This window comes from Nicotiana tabacum, chromosome 13 (genome assembly GCF_000715075.1).
Source record: "Nicotiana tabacum cultivar K326 chromosome 13, ASM71507v2, whole genome shotgun sequence".
Taxonomy (NCBI): domain Eukaryota; kingdom Viridiplantae; phylum Streptophyta; class Magnoliopsida; order Solanales; family Solanaceae; genus Nicotiana; species Nicotiana tabacum.
The window spans coordinates 117,079,267-117,102,732 of NC_134092.1; the positions used below are offsets into that span (position 1 = coordinate 117,079,267).

The 23,466-nt window shown below is 34.7% G+C and overlaps 1 protein-coding gene across 1 annotated transcript; it reads right to left on the reverse strand.

The window, feature by feature from the left end:
• Nucleotides 1-1,176: 1,176 nt before the first annotated feature.
• On the reverse strand, nucleotides 1,177-20,356 carry LOC107804674 (ubiquitin C-terminal hydrolase 12). Its single transcript, XM_016628595.2, has 32 exons — nucleotides 20,186-20,356; nucleotides 19,825-19,891; nucleotides 19,076-19,223; nucleotides 18,823-18,980; nucleotides 16,320-16,585; nucleotides 16,027-16,245; nucleotides 15,802-15,910; nucleotides 15,576-15,691; nucleotides 15,000-15,098; nucleotides 13,864-13,973; nucleotides 12,170-12,244; nucleotides 11,778-11,856; nucleotides 11,537-11,683; nucleotides 11,376-11,456; nucleotides 11,166-11,285; nucleotides 9,436-9,558; nucleotides 7,230-7,307; nucleotides 7,018-7,106; nucleotides 6,425-6,533; nucleotides 6,257-6,325; nucleotides 6,021-6,131; nucleotides 5,668-5,723; nucleotides 5,412-5,589; nucleotides 5,184-5,285; nucleotides 5,008-5,079; nucleotides 4,616-4,681; nucleotides 4,231-4,296; nucleotides 3,056-3,142; nucleotides 2,826-2,942; nucleotides 2,617-2,691; nucleotides 2,402-2,488; nucleotides 1,177-1,869 (listed from the first exon to the last, which is right to left on the reverse strand). Exons 1-32 carry the CDS (start codon nucleotides 20,213-20,215, stop codon nucleotides 1,828-1,830), a joined length of 3,351 nt encoding a protein of 1,116 aa, XP_016484081.2. The 5' UTR covers nucleotides 20,216-20,356; the 3' UTR covers nucleotides 1,177-1,827.
• Between the last annotated feature and the right edge of the window lie 3,110 nt (nucleotides 20,357-23,466).

The window sequence follows — 23,466 nt, forward strand, 5'->3', positions numbered from 1 at the left end:
AAAATAAATTTGCTTAAAAGTATAATATTTTATACTTAAACTTGGGTCGCAATTAACATTATAAGTAAAAACTCTTCGTATATGGCTGCCGAAGAGTCCAATAAAACAGTCGTTACGGCATAAAAAGGAGAATTATTAAAGAATTAAATATGCATGCATGATGTTTTACAGTGAAAAGAAAGGGACAGAAAGAATTAAATATGCGAATCTACAGATATTAGAAAACAAACTGAACGCAAGAAACTTCTATGTTTAGATTATTTTACATTTACACTTGATGCGCCTTATTTGATGTGGTAAAACTAATTAAATAACCAAGCATCAGCATTTAATTAATGCATTTCCAAGTGAACAATTGTCTAGTTAGTAAGATTAGAAAAAAGAAACAAAACTTTGCTATCATAAAGGGATAAAAAGATTGAAGAAAAGGAAATTCATTGAATTATTTTTCAATTAAAACAAATAGCAAAGCATTAACATTAACTTTTTAAGTGTCAGAATTGGTATTGAAATAAATATTAAAACATTAATATAGAGCAAAAAACAGAAACGGGAAGACAACGTGTACCTGGGCTAATCCATCAGACAATGAATCTAATAATAGGTGTCTTTGATTATAATAATCATAATAAAATGTAAGACCGTTTTGAGTTTCGCGCCCTTTCAGAATCGGGTGTGTCCATTTCTCTCTTTTCCGGGTTTTTTCTTTCTCTTTCTTTGTAAGAAGATACACAAATGCTAAATATTAAGCGGTGTTTCTTTCGGTCTTTTTTTTCTTTTTCTTTTTCTTTTTTCATTTTGCATATGACGATTGATATGCTGGGGAATGTCTAGTGGCAAAGATAAAAAATAAAAACAAATCAAAATCCTCGAAGCTCGACCTTCTTTATGCCCCGTCAACTTAAAAAAATTTAACTTAATCAGAAAAAGTGAAAATATTTGGGCGCTATTACGATTATAATTTGTACAAGCATGTAATAATACTACAGTTTGAATTTTGCACATTATATCAAAATAAGTGATATAGCATTTTAAGCATCTTAATATAACGATTGACTGCGAGGAATTAAAGAATTCAACCAAGAGTACATTTTCGAAATCTGGAGAATTTTTTTAAGGGGTTGGTCGTATTATAGCAGATGTAAATACAGAGGAAGCAAAATGAATACGGGGAGAGAATATAAGCATTCTGCTACTTCTATTTCATTTAAAATTAAACAGAAAAAGTAGAAGTACAATTGTTCTGATAAATGACAACCACAATAGATTTGTATTAACCTAAATTAATCATACAAATCTAATCTCTAACTACCTATAAGTGAGACATTTTGCAAATAAAGACACTATCGAATTTCTATAAATCCCTTTCAATTGTTCTACAACAATGTCACTATAGAATATCTCAGCCTTGTGTTCCTCTAGATCGTTATTTTTTCCATAGACATCTAATTATGGGAGAACTGAGAAAGTCAAAAGGGAGGAATAGAAACGAGAAAGCAGGGCAATGTCAAAACGAACATCTATACCCTCTACACATGGGCCCACCCAAAAATCATGTGTATCGCCTAAAATTACAGTAGAATCAACGATTTCTGCCACCTAAACCTACTTGAATCGAATATTGTGTTGCTTGCCCAAATAGAATGTAAGCTCATATGCTTAACCACGTTCGGAGGGCAAAAGTTAAATTACCACCACGGAGACATCCCTGCATCAACTGCCATCCCTGCATCAACTGCCACGCTGATATCTTCTGCTGAACCTAATGCTGCTTCTTTGCGAGATTTTACATGCCCCGCCGAAGAAATTGGTCAGCCATTTAGAAGATTAGTTGTAGATCCGAACAGGCTTCTCAAAAGTATGTCGGTTCTGCAGTACCAATATGAGCCAGTTATGCACCAACAATTAAAAGCTGGTAATATCACTTATGAATTACTAGTAAACATGATCAAATTAGCTGTCTGTTGGCTTACTAAATAAGGACACCTTCAGAATTATTTCTCTTTGTAAAAGGTAAGTCAAACAATATGTTAATGATCTCTGAACAGGTTAATCTTATGTGATATATTTCGATACAAGAATACTTTTGAGCCCACAGGTAAAAGATTAAGAGAAACCAATTTCAAGCAACCAAGAATCGTGAAGTACTTTTATAATCTTAGCTGCTTAGCATATATTCACGTATACAAAAGTATTCTCTTGTCCAATGGCATGTTGAAATCTAAAGTGTTTCCTTAAGTTGATGGATGGGGTAGTTGTTGCTCAACCAGCGTTAAAAGACATCTCACCAAAAGACCTCAAAAAAATTTAGCTGTTACATTTTTGCATTTCAATGATTAGAAGACTTGGATGGTTGGTCTTCTATGCCCACGCCCCCAGCATAACAGGAAAAGTAGCATACCTGGTTGCTAGCATATGACCTTTTAGGAGCATTGTCAGCATGCTCTAATCCAAGATACTGCTCCCAAGCACCATAAACATCTCTCCTCTGGAACCCAGTTAGGAGACCAAAATAACCCAACATTATACACATGAGAGAGAGAGAGAGAGAGAGAGAGAGAGAGAGAGAGAGCAGGTAGGGAGGGAGAGAGATATGGAAAGAAAAGGGGCAAATACCTGAAAGCGATTGGACACAACATCTGAATCCTGGAGGTAGTCAGGACGGCCCATGGACAAAAACGCAAACTTCCACTGCATGGTGAAAGTAGAACGTGTAAATAAGTATAATAAATAAAACACGTATCTTCTTTACTAAAAGTGAGCAGAGAATTTTCCAAGATTACTCAGTATAGAAACAAGAATGCAAAGCAAGAAAGATTGAGTACCTTCGAAAACTCCTCATCTGGAACCTGCAATTTTTTCTGGATGCGCGCTTTAACTTCAGTCAGTGTCTCACCCTCATGAATAACCAGGAAAAAGGGCTCCCCAAAGTTTTGTACGTGCTGCAAAGGGAATGAAATTAGAAATAGTTAATTGAGAAAAGAACTTCCAGCCGTATACACTGATTGTAACTATAGCTATATAAGCACTTTTCAATTTCTACACATGTACTTACTGCTTGATTTTGAGTCGTGTCCTTCATAAAATGGTAAACATGAATCAAGCGATCATGAGGACCCAGGTTTTTCTCCTCTTCGGGGATCTGTGATAAGAAAAGTTTGTCATCAATTAGATAACCATCTAAGACGTCCTTCAACTATTATAGATTGCAACTCTAACTGAAGGCTATAAACTTAAATAAACAGGACAACACCAGTGATCTAATCAAAGCCTAATGGACCAGCTGGACCGCAGATACTCAACCCTGCCCATACAGCAGCACCACAACATTAAGGGAAAGAAGTGCAGTCATCCACCAGTACACACACTTTATTTGCAAAATATGAAAGCAACAACTAACAACAAAAACCTCATCATTCGTGTCAGTAAAATTCAAAGTTAAGTCCATCCGCAGGACTCTTGGCTTCTCCAGCCACAAAGAGTTCTGACTACAACCCCCTAATCACCCCTGTTTCCCTCAATCATTACATTAATCTCCCCAAAGTACAGCTGCCTATTAATGATTAACAGGGGACTAGCTCTCCAGAAAGACTTTTGTGCAGTTGAATATAAGCTACTTCATTAGCACATTGTCGCACTTAATTGCAAATTTTTCTTCATGATGTTCACATAAGTTTCTGGTAATGACACATTAGAAAATCAACTGGCACATGATTCTGCAGATATCTTTGACAGCAAAAACCATTCTTTGTGCATTTTTTGAGGCAACTGAACTGCAAATTTCCACCCAGGACTTTGAATTTGATATCTACATTGGGTTTACGGAATAATAAAACCTATAACTAAATTCCCAAACCAAAATTAGATAAACTCTTCCATACCCAAAATAGCAAAAGATAAGTTTCCGATTATCAGAATGAAAATGTGTATCTCACACTAGCCACCTTTTGCATTGGGTATAGCAATTATAGCAAGCGAAACACACCTACAGCAAATCAACGACATCTAAGAATGGTTTGAACAGATTTAAAGCAAAGAGAGCGAGAGCCCATATAATTATTTTATTAAAGTATACTGGATGATCTAGTTGGCAAGAAACGAGACAATCATAAAGATTTCACTGAAACATTCAAATAGATGCACAGTCACCCCTAACTGCATATCCCAGCAAAATCAGAACTGCTCTTCTGCATAAAATAAAGGAAACCAACAACAGAATATTCGGCGTACCTCCTCTGCACGCAAGGTCCAGTATTGATCATTTATGTTCTCAATTCTCTCAGTTGGTGGAAAAATCTGCAAAATAAATATGGGGGATATGTCGGAAATGCTACCAAGAAGCAAAACTGAGAAGCACGATACTGCATGTTCTTTCATGAATTTTTATCTATTCAAAATGCATTGAACTGTTTGTGTTTGTTGTACGTGTGTTTTTATGTGTATTATGTGTGTTGAACTGTAATATAGGTCTGTATGTATAGGCGCGTACACATGCACAGAACCTTATAAGATTGGAAGATCATTTAGAAAACAAAAAAGGGTTTATCTGAGCATTGAAGCACTTTCAGAAGATACAAAACTACAGCAGAAGGAAGTTATGCAACATAAATGGTACCTTATATATTTTGTGGTAGAAAACTTCCAGCAATCTCAGTTCAGCATCTGGATGTGACAACTCAACCTATTCCATAACACGAGACAAGATCAGTAAACTTGACCTTACAGAAATAGATCTTAAAGAAATGAATTTCTAGAAGTGTACTGATCAGAGAACCATCCAATAAAATAAGTTAATTACATGACATTACATTCAGTATGCACATGAGGTAGTTCTCTCTAAATGAACAGTGGCATTGTATGTCGGGGGCAAGACACAAAAGGTTTTCCCTACATTTCTTCCTAGTTTCTACTTTCAGGTTTAAAAGTTGTGGTAAAAACTATTTAAAGAAGGCATCACATTTTTTTAATCAAGGCATCACATTTTATAGCAATTTAATTCAAAAGTACCTTTGTCTTGAGATGATTAAGGACATCATCTACAGTACTTTGTTTCGGCAATCTAATAGTATGGATTGTCACCTGAAATGAACAGCCCAAGATTATATATTAGAGCGTAGGAGACTGTATAAACCCTTATCAAAAGAGACTCTGTATAAAAAGTATAAAGTATGTGTTGCACCTACTTCATCTTTTGCAGAATTATAGAAGGCGACTTTGAGAGTTTTTAAGCACTGCAGCTCTGGTAACGGAATATCGAGGACTTCATAATACAAAATGTCTGAAGTCTATCCAAAGAGGAGGGATGGTAAGAAAACGTAATCAGTTGTAAATAACTAAGACACATAAAATTTTAGTTACACAGAAAAGTGCCAAGCAGCCCTAACCAGAGTAGACACTGTTCCTACAATTACCTGATTATAGTGAACAAGCATTTCTGTAAGACGGTCCACTCCTTGATACTTTATTGGCTGAGGTTTTGGCTGCTGTGAGTAGCAGTTATGTGACGTAAGCCTTATTTTTGATGGATCATCCAAGCCAAGATGGCGAGCCAATCTTTCAACTACTTCATCATAGTTGTTCTGCTTCGACCTGGAGTTTGTTTATCATCAATGAGTCAAAACATACAGGAAAAAGCTTCTCACTGAACTTACTGAAACAGATACATACAACTCAAGACTGAAATCATCCTCCTTGGGTTTCTCCAATGAGCGGAAGCGAACAACCTGGAGACATCACATGGAAAACTCATAACCACGACAAAGATCAACATTTTGAGATTTACAAGACAATCAAGGAAAACTATCTTAGCTATCAAGCCACAAAAAATATTCAGAGTTCTTTTGAAACTTAACACCAATGAAACAGTGTCACCTAAAATTGAATTAAAGTGAGTACAATGGAGTAAAGGTAGGAGTACTACCAAAGGGACTGCCTTCATCAAAGGGAATTTTTTTATTTCAGAGAGGTAACTACCGATCTAGCTCCAAGAGGCATATGACATATCAAGGTGCAACACATACCTGGCGATTGTGCACGTACTCTAAAAATGAAGGAACGTCAGGAAATCGATATTGTTCACTAGTTTGACTTCGAAGGGGTTTCTGAATGCAAATAATGTCCCCATCTTCAAGCTGCAAAAGCAGAGGAGTATCATAAAACCATTCCAGTAGAAGAAACGATAACCAGAATAATTGAAAGCAATTGGCCATGCCGGCGAAGGCATAACAGTATACCTATGGCAAGTGATAGCACATACCTGACTGCCGCGAAATGTTAGCTTCCAGTCAATGGGTTCACACATCACGTTGGGATCAAATTTTATTTCCTGTCAATAAAACATGATATTAAGCATAACCTGAAAAGTCATCTATATTACTATTGAGATTTAACAAACTGGGAGCAATATAAGAAGAAAAAAAATTACCTCAAAGAGTTCAATCTCTTCGTCAGGCGAAAAGCCAGCCAGCTCATTTAGCTTGGTCAATATCTCCAATGGCTTGCCACTACCTTTTACAAAGAGCCGCCCAACATACCTGATAACAAGGAAAACCAAGGAATTGACAAATCCCCATCCATTGTGTGGCCACTTATAAACAGACACCAAAATATGTGGACACTGACAACACAAGTTTCAAGATCTCAAATACATTAAAAGTTAGAATTGTCCCTGTAGTTTAATGTTCCTACGACATTGAATTAACAGATTGAGGTTCAACAATTAACTAATATTTCTCATGACTATAAGACCTCTTAACAGACTTTGTTTAATGTCTACATCAAGTACAATAAACTACAGACTGTATTGAAACTGAAGTAATCTTTTTCCCACAGTAATCTCATGTTACCTAAATTGTCACGCTTCACATCTCTACCATGTCTGCAGGCTCTAAGAGTGAGAAGAAGATGATGCACTTTCCATTTAGAAATGATATTTAGAGATCACAAATTAGACAAACATGGAAATAACTGCTCTTTTAAGACAAGGATTTCAAACTATAGAGAGACAGGAAGAAATACCTCATCTCCTCTTTCAGAGGGTCATACAGTTTGAAAAATAGAAGAATATCTTCTTTGGTCTTCTCAGGTGGAGGACAAGGTCGCAAATCCTGAAGAATACACAAACCAAAAAATTGCAAAAGATAAAACTTGACATACACAAAAGTACAGCACCTTCCCCAAACAAAATTTCCGAACGCGAAACAGGAAGATGAGTAGCAATAATCCATTACCAGGCCAAATTCAACTTCCAAATAAAGTTTTAGCTCAGCGTTATTTGCTTTATTAGAGACCTCTCTCAGTTGTCCAACCTGAAACACATTGAGAAAGATCATTAGCACCAAGTTAATCAAGAAACAATCTAGTAATACAATGCTGAACATAAGTGACTAAAATAACTGGAGTAATTGTTAGACAATCAGTGCATATGTGATTTGTGGACTGGATAAGGTGGGATGAGTCATGCACGAATTAACATATCATCCTGGGTTGACTAATTCCTCCTCTCCCCAAGATTAAATCTCTTATATTGGGTTAAAAAGGAGTATTAGGATGCTAGAGAGAAATTGCAGATGTTTTGATGGGATTTCAACTCCTAATCACTCTCTTAAAGCAACTTGTCTAATCAATCTATTTACTTGGTTCAACCAGGCCCCTGTAACTTGCTTTAAATCTTTTTTGGATTGTGTATGCTCCTTAGTTATTCAGTAAGTTTTTGTATATGAGCAGACACACTTTTGCTGTATATTTTTGCTATGCATCTTCTTGATGTCATTTAATGAAATTATCTTACTTCATCAAAAAAAGGAGTATTAGGATGCTAATCCTGGCAATTTTCCACATCCCAAGAGGATTAGTCACCTTATTTATCAACAAAAAAAGAGGATCAATCATCTTAATGCCTCCCCAATGTCCCCATCCCACATCCAAAGACGGGATGAGATGATGACTCATCTTGATGCCTCCTCATCCCCGGTCATCACGCAAAGAAATAGACCTTGAGCCTAACTTAACAACAAATGTTAGCTCATAAGACGAAATTGTCCAAGACTGTATAAGAAGACAACAGTCCATATCCTCAACCAACGTAGGCACTCTGACAACCCCGTGCTCTGCACACCCAAGGTTGGATATTTAGAGCGCGGACAACATAAAATGGAACCCAATATTGGGTAAACCAATGGGTCTGATACCATGTAAAGAAAATGGACCTTAGATCTAACTCAACTTCAAAAGCTAGCTCATAAAGTAAGGATGGCCTAATACCATATAGAAGACAACGGCCCATACCATCAACTGATGTGGGATACACTACCACAAACTATGGTAATTTTTCCACATCCAAATAGGACGGGTCATCTTATTTATCCAAAAAAAAAAAAAAAAAAGAGGATAACTCAATTTGTTGCTTCCCATCTCACATCCAAAGACAGGATGAGATACGACTCATCCTAATGTCTCATCATCACGCAAATCAAACATACTCTAAAAGGGAAGCACTTTTAAGAAGTTCCAAATGCTAAATATCCAGAAAATCATGTTTTTCGTCCCTTTTTCTTGAGAAGGGGAGGGCTGGGGAAGAGGGAAAAAATCAGCTGTGAACAAAAATAAACAGCAAAGTGTATCCAGTTACTCAGCAATAAACTCTGTCTAGATGCTCTATTTTTGGATGAGATCGTAATCTATTTGAAGATACAGATTTAAGATCAGCCATGAAAATACATCTGTTACTGACTGACTCGAGGAAGCATATTACCTTTTTGTGTTACAAATTAAGGCAGTACAAGATACGAGTACAAAATTATGAATACAAAACTCATCAATATGCAGAAGGAAGATAAAAAGGTCTCCCACATAACGAAAAATGCATTTCACAGAGAAACAAAAGAAGCAAAAACAAAAATGATTTGCATTATTCGGTATAAATGGTTATAGCATGCCCCTAAAACAGTAATCCCTAATTGTTGCTTTCCTAGACGTTCCATTTACACCTATAATGCAACAGCAACAGATAACAAATCACTGCACTAACAAATCAAATACTTCATGCTTGATCTTAGCATGACATTCTTTGCTTGTCTAATACTGGACATTCCCTCGAATGATCAGCAGATGTATTGAAAGTATTGATTCATTATTTTCTCTCTTCGTCTGTTTTTAACAACAAAAATCTATTTTGACCAAAGCTTTATTTCGACTAAATGTCAATCAAATTGTACTGACAGATAGTAAATATGAAATTTGTCCTGGAATCTTTGGATCAGTATGTCGGTGCAAGCAGAATAGTAGAAGTGATTGGAACACTTGTGTGGTTTATATTTGGCAGTTGCTCACTACTTAGAAAAGGAGGACACTTTCTAGAACCTGGATACAACCGTGGTGCACTCCCAATTCAGCTCCACAGAACACAACAGAAAGGTAGACAGTCAGACAACTTACAGATTGAGCTTCCTCTTGAGGTGTCAATGGCCGATTAGGCCGATAAGTGTGGTTTTGTCGTTTTGCCCATAGCCAATAACGCTGAAATTGCACCGGTATACCCAATTCCTTAGCAACTTCCTCCTGAAGAAAGGCTTACATTAGATAACAACAAATATAAGAGATACAAGGATTGACCAAAATAGACAAAAATAGGCTATCTAACTGTTTGACTTAGCATACAAAAAGCTGAACCATCATATCCCAGCCATGAGATTCCATTTTCTCAGAATCATTCACCTAATTTGGCAATCAGAATTATCTCATCACTCAAGGTTAGACATTAAAATCTGAATATCAAAATCTAATTCCCATTACACCATATTTGAGAAGTCATAAAAGTTGCACATGACACTCCATTATTGGGACTTGGACTCCAAGAATCTATATGTTCTTGTTAAATTATGTTACCAAATCATCTAAAAGCTTATATTGTTTGAGATGGGACACTTTTATCTATTGTTTTATGGATGCAACATGCCCCCTCACATGTGGACCTAATTGTTTTTATAGGACCCAATTTTTTCTTTTTGATGAAGAGAACCCAATTTTTTTCTTGAGCGAAGCACATGGAGATATTTTGTTCAAGGGTATATGTGCGACTTAAAATCAGAACTTGTCTGCTAAAATACCATATTGAATTATGTAACTACCCAATTAAAAAACGAAGTTGTTTAAGAGGAGACATTTCTCTTATGTTCGTAGTTCTGAAGCAAATTTTAGAGTTTTTAACCAAAATTGTCCCTTGTCTTTAAGGGTAGGTCTAACTTTGTCCTTTATCTATTACCCTAAGCACTTATTGTCCTTTAAGTTTACTAAAGTTAAGCAGGTTTAGTCTACCTAAAAAAATTCAAATGGAGAGTCCTAATATAAACGGAAGATGCATGGGTCATTGTCGTCAATGGGTAAAAAAGAGATTTTGACCGGACTGTTCATGTTCTTTGAAATCCCAATTCCATTTTCCCCCAATTTGTTTAACCTCGTCAGAGCCACCTTTTCCTTGTTTTGCGGCTATACATGCCCTTTGCCTTTAGCATCAACTTTAACTTGCCTTCTATCATTTTGTTTTTCTAAGTTTTGAGATTGAAAGAGAATAGAAGAGGGACAAAGGAAGGAACTAAAGAAAACTACATTTTTCCATCTCCAGATTAACAATGAATCGATCTCCAGTGAATTTTATCAATGAGGATATGCTGTATATATACTTTGGAATTGCTCCTGCCTATAAACTACATGTCTACACCTATTAACCCAACCTAACTTTGAAAACTCACCTCACCTGTGTTTAGAAATTGTGAAACAAAATGACACAAAAAAGAATTCTTATGGTTCACTACATCGGTTCTGCAAAATTTGAGTACTGAAAGTTTCTTTACTCAGTGAAATCACTGTTAGTTTTTAGGTCTCCCTTTCGGTCTTTTGTTAAATGGGCTAAACCTGCTCAACTTTAGCAAACTTAAAGGACAATAAGTGCTCGGGGTAATAGATAAAGGACAAAGTTAGACTTACCCCAAAAGATAAGGGACAATTTTGACTAAAAACTCCAAATTTTACACAGCATGTACATATTATGCTTCATAAGAGTAACCAAATCAGCAATGACGATGTAAATTTTCAAAATCCATACAAAATTTAATATTTTGTAAGTAAGTCTGTACAAATACAAAATGCAAAACAATGACGAATAATACCTTGAATTGTGTAAATGCCATCTGTTTCTGGATACGGAAACTACGGACTTTGTCATGATCTACGAGATCAAAATAAATATCCTTTCCAATTTGTTCACCAAGGTCTTCATCGCGAGCAACCTAAGTATATAACATGAGCGTTTTCAGTAAGGTTTCCAAATTACAAAGATGCAAGCAGTTAAGGGGCAGGGACTAGGTTTTGAAGGAAACCTTGATTATTGTATAAAGGTGAGCCTCTGCTTTTTCCTTTCTCTTTTGCTCCTTTTCATCTTGCTCTTTCTTCAGCCTTACCTGCAAAATGTAAATAGAAGATGACACAACTCAACCATAATATCAGGAATTAAATGGACAGAGGTCTATCGTACACCCACCCTGAGATGCTCTGCTATGTCCTTTTCATCCACATTGCATATAATCTTTTCTTTGTCACTTTCACGTATATAAACAAGCATATATGCATTTGAATATTTTGTAAATTTGAACGGTGAATTGTTGAACCCAGGGTTTGCATGAGGTAACTGTTGCAAGAAGCGGAGAATGAACATCAACTACAATACACGAAAAATAATGGACATGCATATAACTTAAAGGACAACAAAATTGGACAAATACCTCTTCCTCACCACCATATTGTTCTTCCAAAGCCCTCTTCGAATCTTCTTTTGTCACACGCTCATCATCAAATTTAAACCTAAAAGTAATAAGCAAGTAAGTGAATCTTAATCAAGATGAGCAGTAGAAACTAGAAAGATTATGCCAAGGACGTGAAATAGCTATAAACAATGCTCGAAGAGCGACAGCTTCCCAAAATTGATCATGCATCTTTCTATTTCGAAAAGAAAAAAGAACAGCAGGATAATTTCCGTTGCCTTAAAGATGATTGAATTTTCTTTCTGACGACCCAGAGTAACTGAGAGAATGCTAAAACAAATACATGGCACAGAAAAATCAAAGAATTGAAGGACAATGAAACAAGTCTACTGACTGCAACATACTCTACATACCATTGATCAGAGAGTGTTGGCCTGATATAAGCATAATAGTGTCCCCCGTGGACCCCACCACTATGAACCAGAACACTGAAAACAAAAAAAGAACAAAAGATCATCACCTAGTCATCCTGTCATTCAGAAATCTATGTCAGGTATACAAAGATTAAGAATCCAAAGATATCATGGTCTAGACTGCAAAAGCAAACCCATATATCATTCTTTTCACAACGCAAGAAGAATTTATCAAACTAGAACACATAATGGAGGAGGGATAGATGAAAACAACATTCCCAATCGCAAATGCAGCTAGTAGAGGACGAGGGAAAGAGAGAGAGGAAGTGGGGGAGCAAGAGAAAAAAGGAGGGTGCTAAGTTTCAATATGGACAGCATCATCCAATTATAATGGTACCTGATTAAGCAAAAAAGGTAAAGAACATTTTAAGATTAGAGTCCTCCTTACATGGATAGGAGACTAAGAACTCCAGCTGTGTAATCTCCTATTAGGAGGGAGTGGACTCACCTATGAGCAATCGTACTACTAAACTTTTAAGTGTGTAGCACAATATAGGCAAGATGACGTTCAAGATTAACCACCGCTAAAAATTTGAAAGGAGTACTAGGAAGTGCAGAAAGGCTTTGATCAAATAAGCATGTGTCAAACCATAAGGTAGAAGTGACTTCGAAGTTCTATGATAAAGTTTGTGGGCATTAAAATAAGGTAAAAAATGGAGGTAGAGTAGACAACATAAGTCCAACACCAAGTTTCTAAATCGGGCTATCCTTCGGGCAAAAGCAAGTCATGTCCACATTAGCATATCCCTAGCATCATGCTGATGCATGATTTCTGACACTAGGATGCTATAGCGGACAACAGAAGTCAGCATTGAAAAGAAAACAAATTTACACAATCAAAGTAAATTAACTTGGAAACAGAAGATGCACAATAGGTAGGGGTCACCCCTCATGAACCAACACACAAAACTTGCTTGGGACAAAAAAAACAACCTTGGTTCTCTGTATAAGGACCTCTATTTCCCAATTTACATGTTTACCAGCATTCTGCTGTAAAATGTTTGGAGTGGAACTCAAATTGATGGAATGCGAAAGTAAGAGTCTTACCTATTGCTACCAATGCAGTGTTGTTAGAGTTTCAAATAGAAAAGTTCTCAAAAGATGAAATAATTTAAGCCCAATTTGATAAAGGGAGTTACAAAAAGATTATATTTCTCGACAGATGGCTGATTTTGCACAGCTTAACGAGTGGGAAATCATGTTGTTAGAAGCATTCTTATTATGTCTCAGAAACTAAAGAACCTCCGGAACATCTAGTCTAAACAAGCCACATTGTCAAGTAAACGTTTATTGGCCAAGGTGAACAGCACAGAATTATGCATAACTGTAGGTAGAGAAGGAAGAAATAAAAAGAGTGATAAAATTGATACGGATATTGAGGCTGTTATGATTAGATGATTCAAATTTGTATGCAAAAACAGGAAGATCTGACCAGCTCAACTAATCACAAGCATAAAGTAAGTAAATTTACCAAAAAAGAAATTTGTTAACATGACAAATGTGAGATGACCAAGGAATTCTCTCAATACAACTACATGCCATGATGTAAGATCACATCCCAAATGGCAAGAAAAGGAGCATTAAGAGAATAAAAAAACATTTATGCTTCATCTGAGAAGAAAAAAAGTTGATACCTGTGAAGCGTATAGAGATTGCGAACACTTCGATCTGCATCAGGAGATAAGTATTTGCCATTCTCTCTATCAAGATCGAGTTCTAAAGGAAACTCATATCTGTCGTTTATCTATTTAAGCAATTCAAAAATAGATTCAGTAATTTATTTATTTATTTGAGGAAAGAGATTCAGCAATTATTATCACAAGGAAAGCATACTGCATTAATCAGCAAGCTGGAGGAAGATATAGGTCAGATCCGTTTAAAGCTACTAAAAGAGTGATCCAGAGATGAGTTAATTCCTTAACCTCAATATCAAAAAGAGATAAAGTAAAGACCAGATGTCAGGTAGATGGTAAAAGAAGTGTCGACCTAGTAAAAACAAGACTTCTAATATTGTCCTACCCCTACTTTCAGCACCCGCAGTAATTATTCATTTCATTCTTAACAATTAGGGTATTTTATGAGCTCCAGTCTTTTCAATCTTTTTCTTTCTTTAGTTTCTGTCTTAACAGAATAAGCTGAAAAGTTAGGAATAAGACTTAGCTTCAGACTGGCAAGGAGACTCTCACATTCATTTCCATCTCTTTTTGTTTTAAGCCTATTTGGAGATATTGGCATAAAGAGTTAATGAATTTAATCACATACATTTACCTTCTTAAGTCATTGACTGATAATTCTAGGTAGCTAATGATTAAGGTAGCAATGAAATGGGAAAACCACATAAAATAGAATTACTGACATTGTGACATATTTCAGATGTTTTATAAGCATCCAAGGATGAGGCATAAAGGTCAATAAAGCTTAGGATGAACTATGGGAGATAAGTTTTCAAATCTCAGTAGAGGCAGAAAAAGAATCAGTGACTTATTCTCATTAGTCTAAGACTCTAAGTCTTGTTTCACAGAGTTACCCGGTATTTGTACCGGTGGAAGTAGTACCTACCAGGTGAATTAGTCAAAATGCACACTCATTGGCCCGAACACCAGAGTCATAACAAAAAAAAAAATCTATCATAAACAAGCTTGCATATGGTTTAGAAAACAGTAACATTCAACTGAACAAACTAAAGCATTTACCCTTCTTGGTTAGGCCTATACAATCACGTGCCGAGTCAATTTTATACTTAATCATATGAGAGGAATAGAATAAATACCTTGACCATAGTATCCCGAACAAAATCATATTCAAATCGTTTTAACTGAAGCTGAAGAACAGGGGGGAAATCAATGAAAAGCACACCTTTTCGAGCATCCTGAAAAATGGAAATTCGGGTAAATAGCAATAAAGATAACAGATACCACTACACTAACACCCAACCAACTACAGCCTCATTTTCTTTCTTTCTCTTTTCCTTTTTTGGATGAATACAAAGGAAGGTAAAGAAGTGCTGCTTGTGGGATTTGAACCCGCGTTGGCAGCAAGAATTTTCGAAAGGTGTCTTAGAGAAAGTGAGCTAAGGTGGTCCCTCACATGTACAACAAGCCTCTTTTATTTGATAGGAGGGGAAACCTAAGTAAGAAACACAAAACACCTATCAGGTGAGTTTGCCAAATTTTCTCTCTTTGATTTTTGTTCTCTGGTGAGTAACCCATTAGTATCTTTTTGTCCTCTCCACACTTAATTTCAAGTTCCAGTTATAACCTTCCCTTTTGTGGTTCAAAGTAAAGTTACAAATTTTATATCTAAAAAGCCTGCAAACCGTCATACAAAATCAGGGATGGGATTTGACCTGTAAACCATACTTTTCTGCATGGTACTTATTATCACCCTCAAGGCGTTCTACTTCAACATACTTGTCAAAAGAAGCATAGACATCACGACACCCTTTGACATCAAGCTGCAAATCTGTCAAAAGAGACATGATTGCAAGTTAAATTGATACTGAGGCATCTCGTATTTTACAAAGAAAAAAAAAAAGAACCCCATGAGAAATTAAATACTGGTTCCATAGATACCATAAAAAGATTCTTTTCTTGTTGATTTATAGTCCACATTGATACATTCAATATAATTCATATGATGCCCCTCGAATAATTGTTGTATTGTGCCCTCTACAACGGTTCCCTGAGCCAAAGAAACCAAAATAATCTGTAAACAATTATCTCACTTCTAAATAAACATACCATCCAAGATCCTATTTGTTCTTAGGGTTCATGTTTGTAACCATTATTACAAATTACCTTCATCTTATCTTCAAGTTTTTCACAAAGAACCCTGTTAAGTTCTTGTACATCATGCTGCATGAAAGAATCATAGGTATCCCATCCAAAGGACTTTGTCAATTCTTTTGTTGCTACACTAGTGTCACTGTATTGTAGCTTATAAAACAAACTCTGAAGAGCCAAAGGGATGCTCCCGGATGGATTGTCATTCTCAGTTGTTGGCATATGATACACAGCCTGAAACATGTATAAATTAGTCATCTCAGGAAAATTAATTATCAAAGAAAGTTGTCATGCCTTTCAAGGCTAACCTTTCTAAAGTAAGGAATAAAGTACAATGTTTGGAGGAGAGAGTTCATATAACAAGTAGCTCCCTGATTCTTAAGGCCAACACAACCCGTCTCCTTCTTCGAGTCGTGAGACCAGTAATCAATGACCCTACGCACAGCAACATCAGCTTCAACTATTACTGTATCATCCACAAGATAACCTCTGATAGGATCATATAATTCACTAAGAGGCATGAAGGACGTGAAACCCCAGTCACTCTCTCTTGCATTAAACTGGTGTTGAGTATCTGCCACAATAATCATCTTTTGGAAATAAGTTTCCGAGATTGCACCAAGAAGGTGCCAATATATACAGAAATACCAGCCACAAGAATCATACATTAACGAAAAATCAGCAGTCTACTTACCAAATCATAATATTTATTTGACATAATTAGACCCCTCAAAAAGGAGAGAACGCCAAAAATAGCATCTATAAGGAATAAAAAGCTGAAGAGACTAGAGAACGCACGGAGTCGCACAAGCTTATTGTAAATTGAAAAGGAGGAGATCAAGGATATTCTCAAGAGAAGATGTCAATACAATTAATATTGTCCTTCCAATTTATTTCCCAATCATGATTTCATTCTATCTTTCTGTTGCAAGGGTTTGTAAATCTTGGCATCGTCTAAGTTTCTCTAATAAGCTGTTTCAAAATCCTTTATCATTAGAGCTTTAAAGCTTCAGCTCAATAACATTTATAGCAGTTTCGCATTCGACTTCAGGAAACATCATAGAGTAAAAATATAGCCAACAATATTCCAGTCAGATCATTTCCCAAAAAAAGAAACATAGACCATCCACATCCTTCATGCAGTCATCCATATCACAACAATAGTTTCAAAATAAGCGGATATTTACTGATCAAAAAGAAAGAATAAGGGGATATTTAATCTGCTATCCGAAAAGGAATGAAAACTCAGAGAATCAACTAAATCTGCTTGTGTAAGCACATCAAGCAGCAAATTGGAAGAAAACAGAAAAACAGATGATTATAGACTATGATTATTTATCTTTAAAAAAAATAGTCAAATAAAATTTCCCTTCACTTCTAATGTAAATCATTGAAGAAAGAGCCTGAACTTCTTGTACTAGTGCAAGACTCAAATCCTTGCTTCTTTTTTATTTTGTCCACTCCTTTTATTTTTATTTTTTCGGCCAAGTAAGATGAGTTTCAGTACTTGCACCAAGAAGGTGTTGTGGGCATGCATCCAAGGGTATGGCCTAGTGGTCAATAAGTGGGTTGAGTTACCCGGTCCCTGTGCTGGTAGGAGATAGCAGGTACCTCGTGAAATTAGCCGAGGTGCGAGCAAGCTAGCCCAGACACAACGGTTATTAAAAAAAAGGTGCTACATGCACAATGCTTGCTAACTGTAAACCCATACCAAGAAACACTGATTCTTTGAGCTAATACAGAGAATTTTTCAGAGCATCCAATAGGATATTGCAGAATGAACACCAAGTAGAAAAAAAATAATAAGAAAGACGGCATATATTCTTCACAATGAATAATCTCTTCTATGGACACAAAATAATTATATCTGGAAACACTACTAGATGACTGATTAATAAAGCCTTAGTCAACATCCTAAAATGACTAACAAGGGGCGGCCTAATAATCAGATATTGTAAGAACTAATGAATCTCCTTTCATCAACATCATCCCACGAAGTCCAGTGGTCCAATATAAAACAGGCCTTTCTAAGAAGTACCAGAAGAGCACAGAACGATGCTAAAGGTGAACCTGCTCCTAAGTTTTCCTCCAATAAGATGAAGCACATCTTACAATTTGCATTTACACATGCCTATACCAACAAGACAGCTCATGCAATCTCAATTTTCCCCTCACTTATTATAGTTGGAAGCATATTTCGGTTTTTTAATCAGTAAAGAAAATTCCATTCAGAATGGGAGCACTAGGAAAGTGATGAAATACGTACATCAAAATTGAAAGAGGAATTTCATTATTCCAGTATGGAACTAATGAAATCTGTTAAAGTTTTTGCCTCATTTACATATTCCATTCAACATCAAAACTAGAGAACAGTATAAATTTAAGCTTGAAATACACCCGGGTTTTCCTTCAAAACATATCTTGATTCTCTCTTTCGGCAATGTCCACTAAATGCAGGGTAGTACAGTGTTCCCAATTCTCTCTGTTATTTGCTCATTCCTTTTCTGACCCAACAGCTGGCACATTTCACAATTAGTTAAAAATAAAAGTCCTAATTCAAGTTGGGTGGACATTCATTAATCACTCAGTTCTTTATCATCAAAAAGCTAACAGTTATGCACATGATACCACCTGAAACAAGTAAACCAGGAGAATCTATTATTTCACAACTTCTCTCCAAGTAAAAAGCGACGTCTCAAAAGGCCCAAATATATATCACTTCTTAAACCAGCAGTTAATATTTTCTCCTACTTGACTCAGTCAAATTTTTCAGAAATTCACATCACTAGTTCAATAAGCAAGATTTCTGACCTTTTCTCACTGTAAACTTGTTATGGACTCGGTTGAGAACAGCTAAGCTAAACTGAGCATGTCTACTCCACCCGTAAGGCAATGCCGGCGAATCTGCAACATCTAAATACATAGACAAATGGTCCACGTTGTTCCCTTTAGGAAATATCAATATCCTCCTGCCACACATATTGTACCATTAAGTACATCGAATCACCTATGTATTCAAACGATAAAGCAATCCATCGAAAAATCTAGATACTTAAAAGATTACCATTTATATCCTCCCACATGGAAAACATCCGAGTATAGCTTCTTTGAATTCAACCTTGAAAAGTTCTCTATTGTCCATGTGAACCGAGCAGATGGCGGATCATCCACTGGCGGTCCATCCACCGTACTAGCTGTATCCGCAGTCGCAACTGCCAACAATAAAAAGTGCAAGTTCAAACGAAAATCTCAAAATCCACAAAGTCCACAATAATCATCCAGAAACATGCTAGTAGCAGGAAAAAACAAAAGAAAAGTGGATTCAGATAACTACAATCCAACAAAACTACTGTAATATATAAGTGAGTTTAAGTTCTATGTATTGACAGTTTAAAAAATATTAACACAACCAGGTTACTTAATAGGTAGGATTTTAACTAATATCAACCAAAAGTGTATAGAAATATTCACACTATCAGGTCACCCAAAAGATATGAAGATATCTATAGGTAACCTCCATAAAAGGTGGGATTCACTATCTCGAAAATAAGGCATGCTACCTGCTCCAATATGATCTAATAGCGCAAAAATAAATGTACACCGTCGCTAGATATTAGTTAAACTCATTAGATAATTACAGGTAAATCTCTTAATAAACATTAAAAGAGCCTGCTATCACAAGTTTATATTCACTGATAGTTTAAAACACCTGCTATCACAAGTTTATATTCACTGATAGTATAAAACAATCTTTACAGTGCATAAAACCTAAATCCTATATCAGTGTAGGAAAAGTTAAAAAAAAAAAAAAACCTTCCATTGGCTGAGGACCTTCAACGGGAAAATCTGAATTAGGAACGAGCATCTCGTCCTCTTCTGGCTGGCAAAAAGAAAAACAGCTAAAGTTTAATATTTGATCTAACAATACCTCGCACTTTTGATTTAACCTAATCCCTAGAATTTCACCATTGCCGCATTTAAATCAAGACGTTTTAATATAAAATTTCACTCCGCCATCGCAGCTAAATAAAAATTCACCACTTATTCAATCCAATAACAATCAAAATCTACGAAACTCTACTGAAAAGAAGTTCCTTGTCACAGTTTTAAAAAAATCACTTGGAAGTAAATTTCCGCTGTAAGAAGTGCGCGAGACGAGAAAGAGATTACGTACATCTACTGGAGGAGGAGTCATGAGAGTCATTGCCGGATAACAGTGACCGGAAAATCGGCGATTCGGCGATGAAGAAATCGGAGATGAGAAGAAGAATGCAATGTATAAAAACGATCGAATCGATCCAAGGACTTTCTTGAGTTCGAATCCTTGGGCTAGGCGACGGAGAAGAGAAATAAGTAGTGAAATTTATATTTAAAAAAAATTTAAAAGGATTTAAATTGCAAAGTGTAGTTTTGGGGATTTAATCGGTATTTTGTTAGCGTATTTTACCTATATCTTTTTGGATTTAGACAATGTAACTTTTTTGGATTTAGACAATGTAATTTACTGTGTTCTATCTTATTGTAGTTGGTCATTTACTTTACCTCCAATATTAACAAATTAGGCTTATCACATGGGTTAAATCCTATAGGGGTTAACATGTTTAATTTTTAAAAATAGAAATGCATTATTTTGTTTTGTTTATATAAGACGTGAGCATTTTGATTTAAGAATATAAAAAAGTGCAACTGTAATAAAAACAAGTAATTTATTCGAAAGTTATTAGATTATACAAACATTAAGTCTTTGTTGTGTTTGAGATAGTATTTTAAGAAGAAATCAATGTGCAATGAGCATTGTATTTTTCAGGTTTTATTCTCTTTTTCACTTTGGGTGCGTTGAAAATTTGTACTTAAAAGATTAATTGTTGTCAAGGTTAAAGTTTTTTCTCTATCAATGTTAGAGTGATTGAATGCATTTTGTTTTTAGGACAACTCGTGTCATATTCTCACAGTTAGCTAGGTTAAAGTTTTCAATCAACCAATCAAGCAGTTAATCTTCATTTTCAAATTACAACGGATGAAAATCATTTTCGCCTCATTTGTTTATACTTTACGCAGATCTGAATCTTAATTATTCAGATACCATACATTAAGTACATTTGTTTTTAAATTTTGAATCTTAATCATTCAGATATTAATCATTAAGTTTGTTTGTTTTTTTAACTTCACATTTAATGGGTCTTATTATGTCTCCGTGATTAAGATATATAACAAAAACTTAATTTCATCGAGATGTTATCATTCACGTTCATTATTAATTGTCACCACCTCTTGATATTATCAACTATTACCATGCCACCCACCAGCACCTCCTCATCCTCCTCAATCACAGCCGTCACCATTGTCGACAACCACCACCCACACCCACCACTATCATTCTCAATCACAACCACAAAACCACCCCATCATCATCAACAACTATAGTCGGCATTGCCCATCGTTATAAACTACTACCACCTTCCTCAATCACAACCACCCGCCATTATTAATTATTACCACTTACCACCATCATTCTCAACCATAATTGACATCGCTATCAATTATCACTAGCTACTACTCAGAACCACCACCATCAACCAAAATCATCACCAACCACCGCATCTAGTCAACGTTCACACGTACCACCGTTAACCATCAACGCCACTAACTACCTTATTTTTAAAAAACATATATATTATTGATAGAATATTAGATTAATTAGTATTTTATTTGAATTTTATATTTATTAATTTTCAAATAAATATAAATTTTATACATTTAGATGTTAAAAAACAAACAATCTTAATCATTTAGTATTCAGATCTTAATACAAATCTTAATATTCAAATATGTATTCAGATTCAGATGTCTTAATCTTAATGCACATCTTAATATTCATATGTGTATTTAGATTCAGACGTCTTAATCTTTAAAAAAACAAATGAGTTTGATCCCAAGTTTGTCTTAAAAATCAAATTCCTCCTCTAACGTTAAACAATAAACATGCTGCTCCTCGTATCATATGCATTGTTTATTTTACCCTTGACATTTTCAATTGCTTCTCTACGCATATAAATTTTTTGTTATATTTAAATTGGTAAAATACTTAGCTAAATATCTTATTTTGAATTTTATAATTAAAGCTCAATAAAATTTAACTAGACTAGTACTTTTATAAATTTGTAACAAAATTCATCGTTACTCCTTTTTATTGTTAGTTTAATGTTAAGTATATGTTTAAGTTTTATTTCCCCCTTTATTATATATATACACATACATAATTATGAATTTTTATTTTTATTAACTAAATATATTTTAAATTGTAATTTAAAGAACATCCAAGGTATAAATATGTAATTTTTTAGGAATTTATTATAAATTTAACTTTATTTTTATATTACTGCGCCACATTTTATTTGATTGATATTAACAAGAGCTTTTACTCCAATATTTTAATTCTGCCCATTTCTTTCATTATTCAATTTCAATAAATTATGAGTATATGATTGATTATCATATTTAAATTTTTATTTTTTTTAAAAATGATTTTCACTATAAGTAAATTCATAACATAAATTAAGAAAAATATCATGATGTTAAAAAAGTAAAAAAAAAAAAAATATCAACCAAGGCTGATAAATATGAGGATAAAATGGGCATTTTAAAAATATAATTGAGTTTCAAGGAGCAGAATATCTATTGTTTAATGTTGGAGGAGGAGTTTGATTTTTAAGATGAAGTTGGGGTATCAAAATGATTTTCACCCATTTACAACTAAAGTATTCAATTCAATCACTTAACTTTTAATTTTCAAGTTAACTAAGCGTTCATAAGAAGAGTAAATTTTACCTGTTCGGTTAAATTTTTTTCAAAACAATAATCTATCACCTCTTCAATTAAAAAGTGAAGTCAACGAGAAAAACAAAATACTCATTGTCAAGGTTCTCAAAAGGATTAAAAATGACCAGCAATTTATGGTTTAGTATACTAGTACTTTTTTCAATAATAAAAAAGATTTACTCAAAAGTATTAACTAAAATTTGGAAAACTCGTCTTGCTTGATGGGCCTAGTTCTCATATGTTTATTAGACTTTACTTATAATTACATTTATGGAAAAGTCATTTTATTAGTCAATGTTGTTTCATTAAGGATCTTTTTTTTATTCATGTCATTCTACTAATTAATTTATCAAAAAAAAAATATCTAATCAATTATTATTTTTAAATTAAATTTGACAACATTAGATGTTAAAAATTTATTATTGTATTAAACGTTTAGATATTTGATGCTCTATTTCGTTCAAAAAGCGAAAGCGATATTCTTCAAATTTTCAAGTTGTTAAAGTTTTAAACATTTAAATACAATACTATTAGATAATATTTCCTTTTTTGAAAATATAAAATATATTATTATTATGTATTATAATTGAGGATCATTATACTAGAATATGGAGCTTGTAATTCGTTTGCGGGAGT

Bases quoted from the DNA above. Each gene is read 5' to 3' on its own strand.
- LOC107804674 (XM_016628595.2), bottom strand. From the start codon at position 20,215: ATGACTCTCATGACTCCTCCTCCAGTAGAT. The intron at 16,586-18,822 runs GTCAGAAATCTT...TTATTGTGGCAG, and splicing joins CAAGTTTACAGTGAGAAAAG to ATACTCAACACCAGTTTAAT. The intron at 2,489-2,616 runs GTATTTGCCCCT...ACTGGGTTCCAG, and splicing joins TTGTGTCCAATCGCTTTCAG to AGGAGAGATGTTTATGGTGC.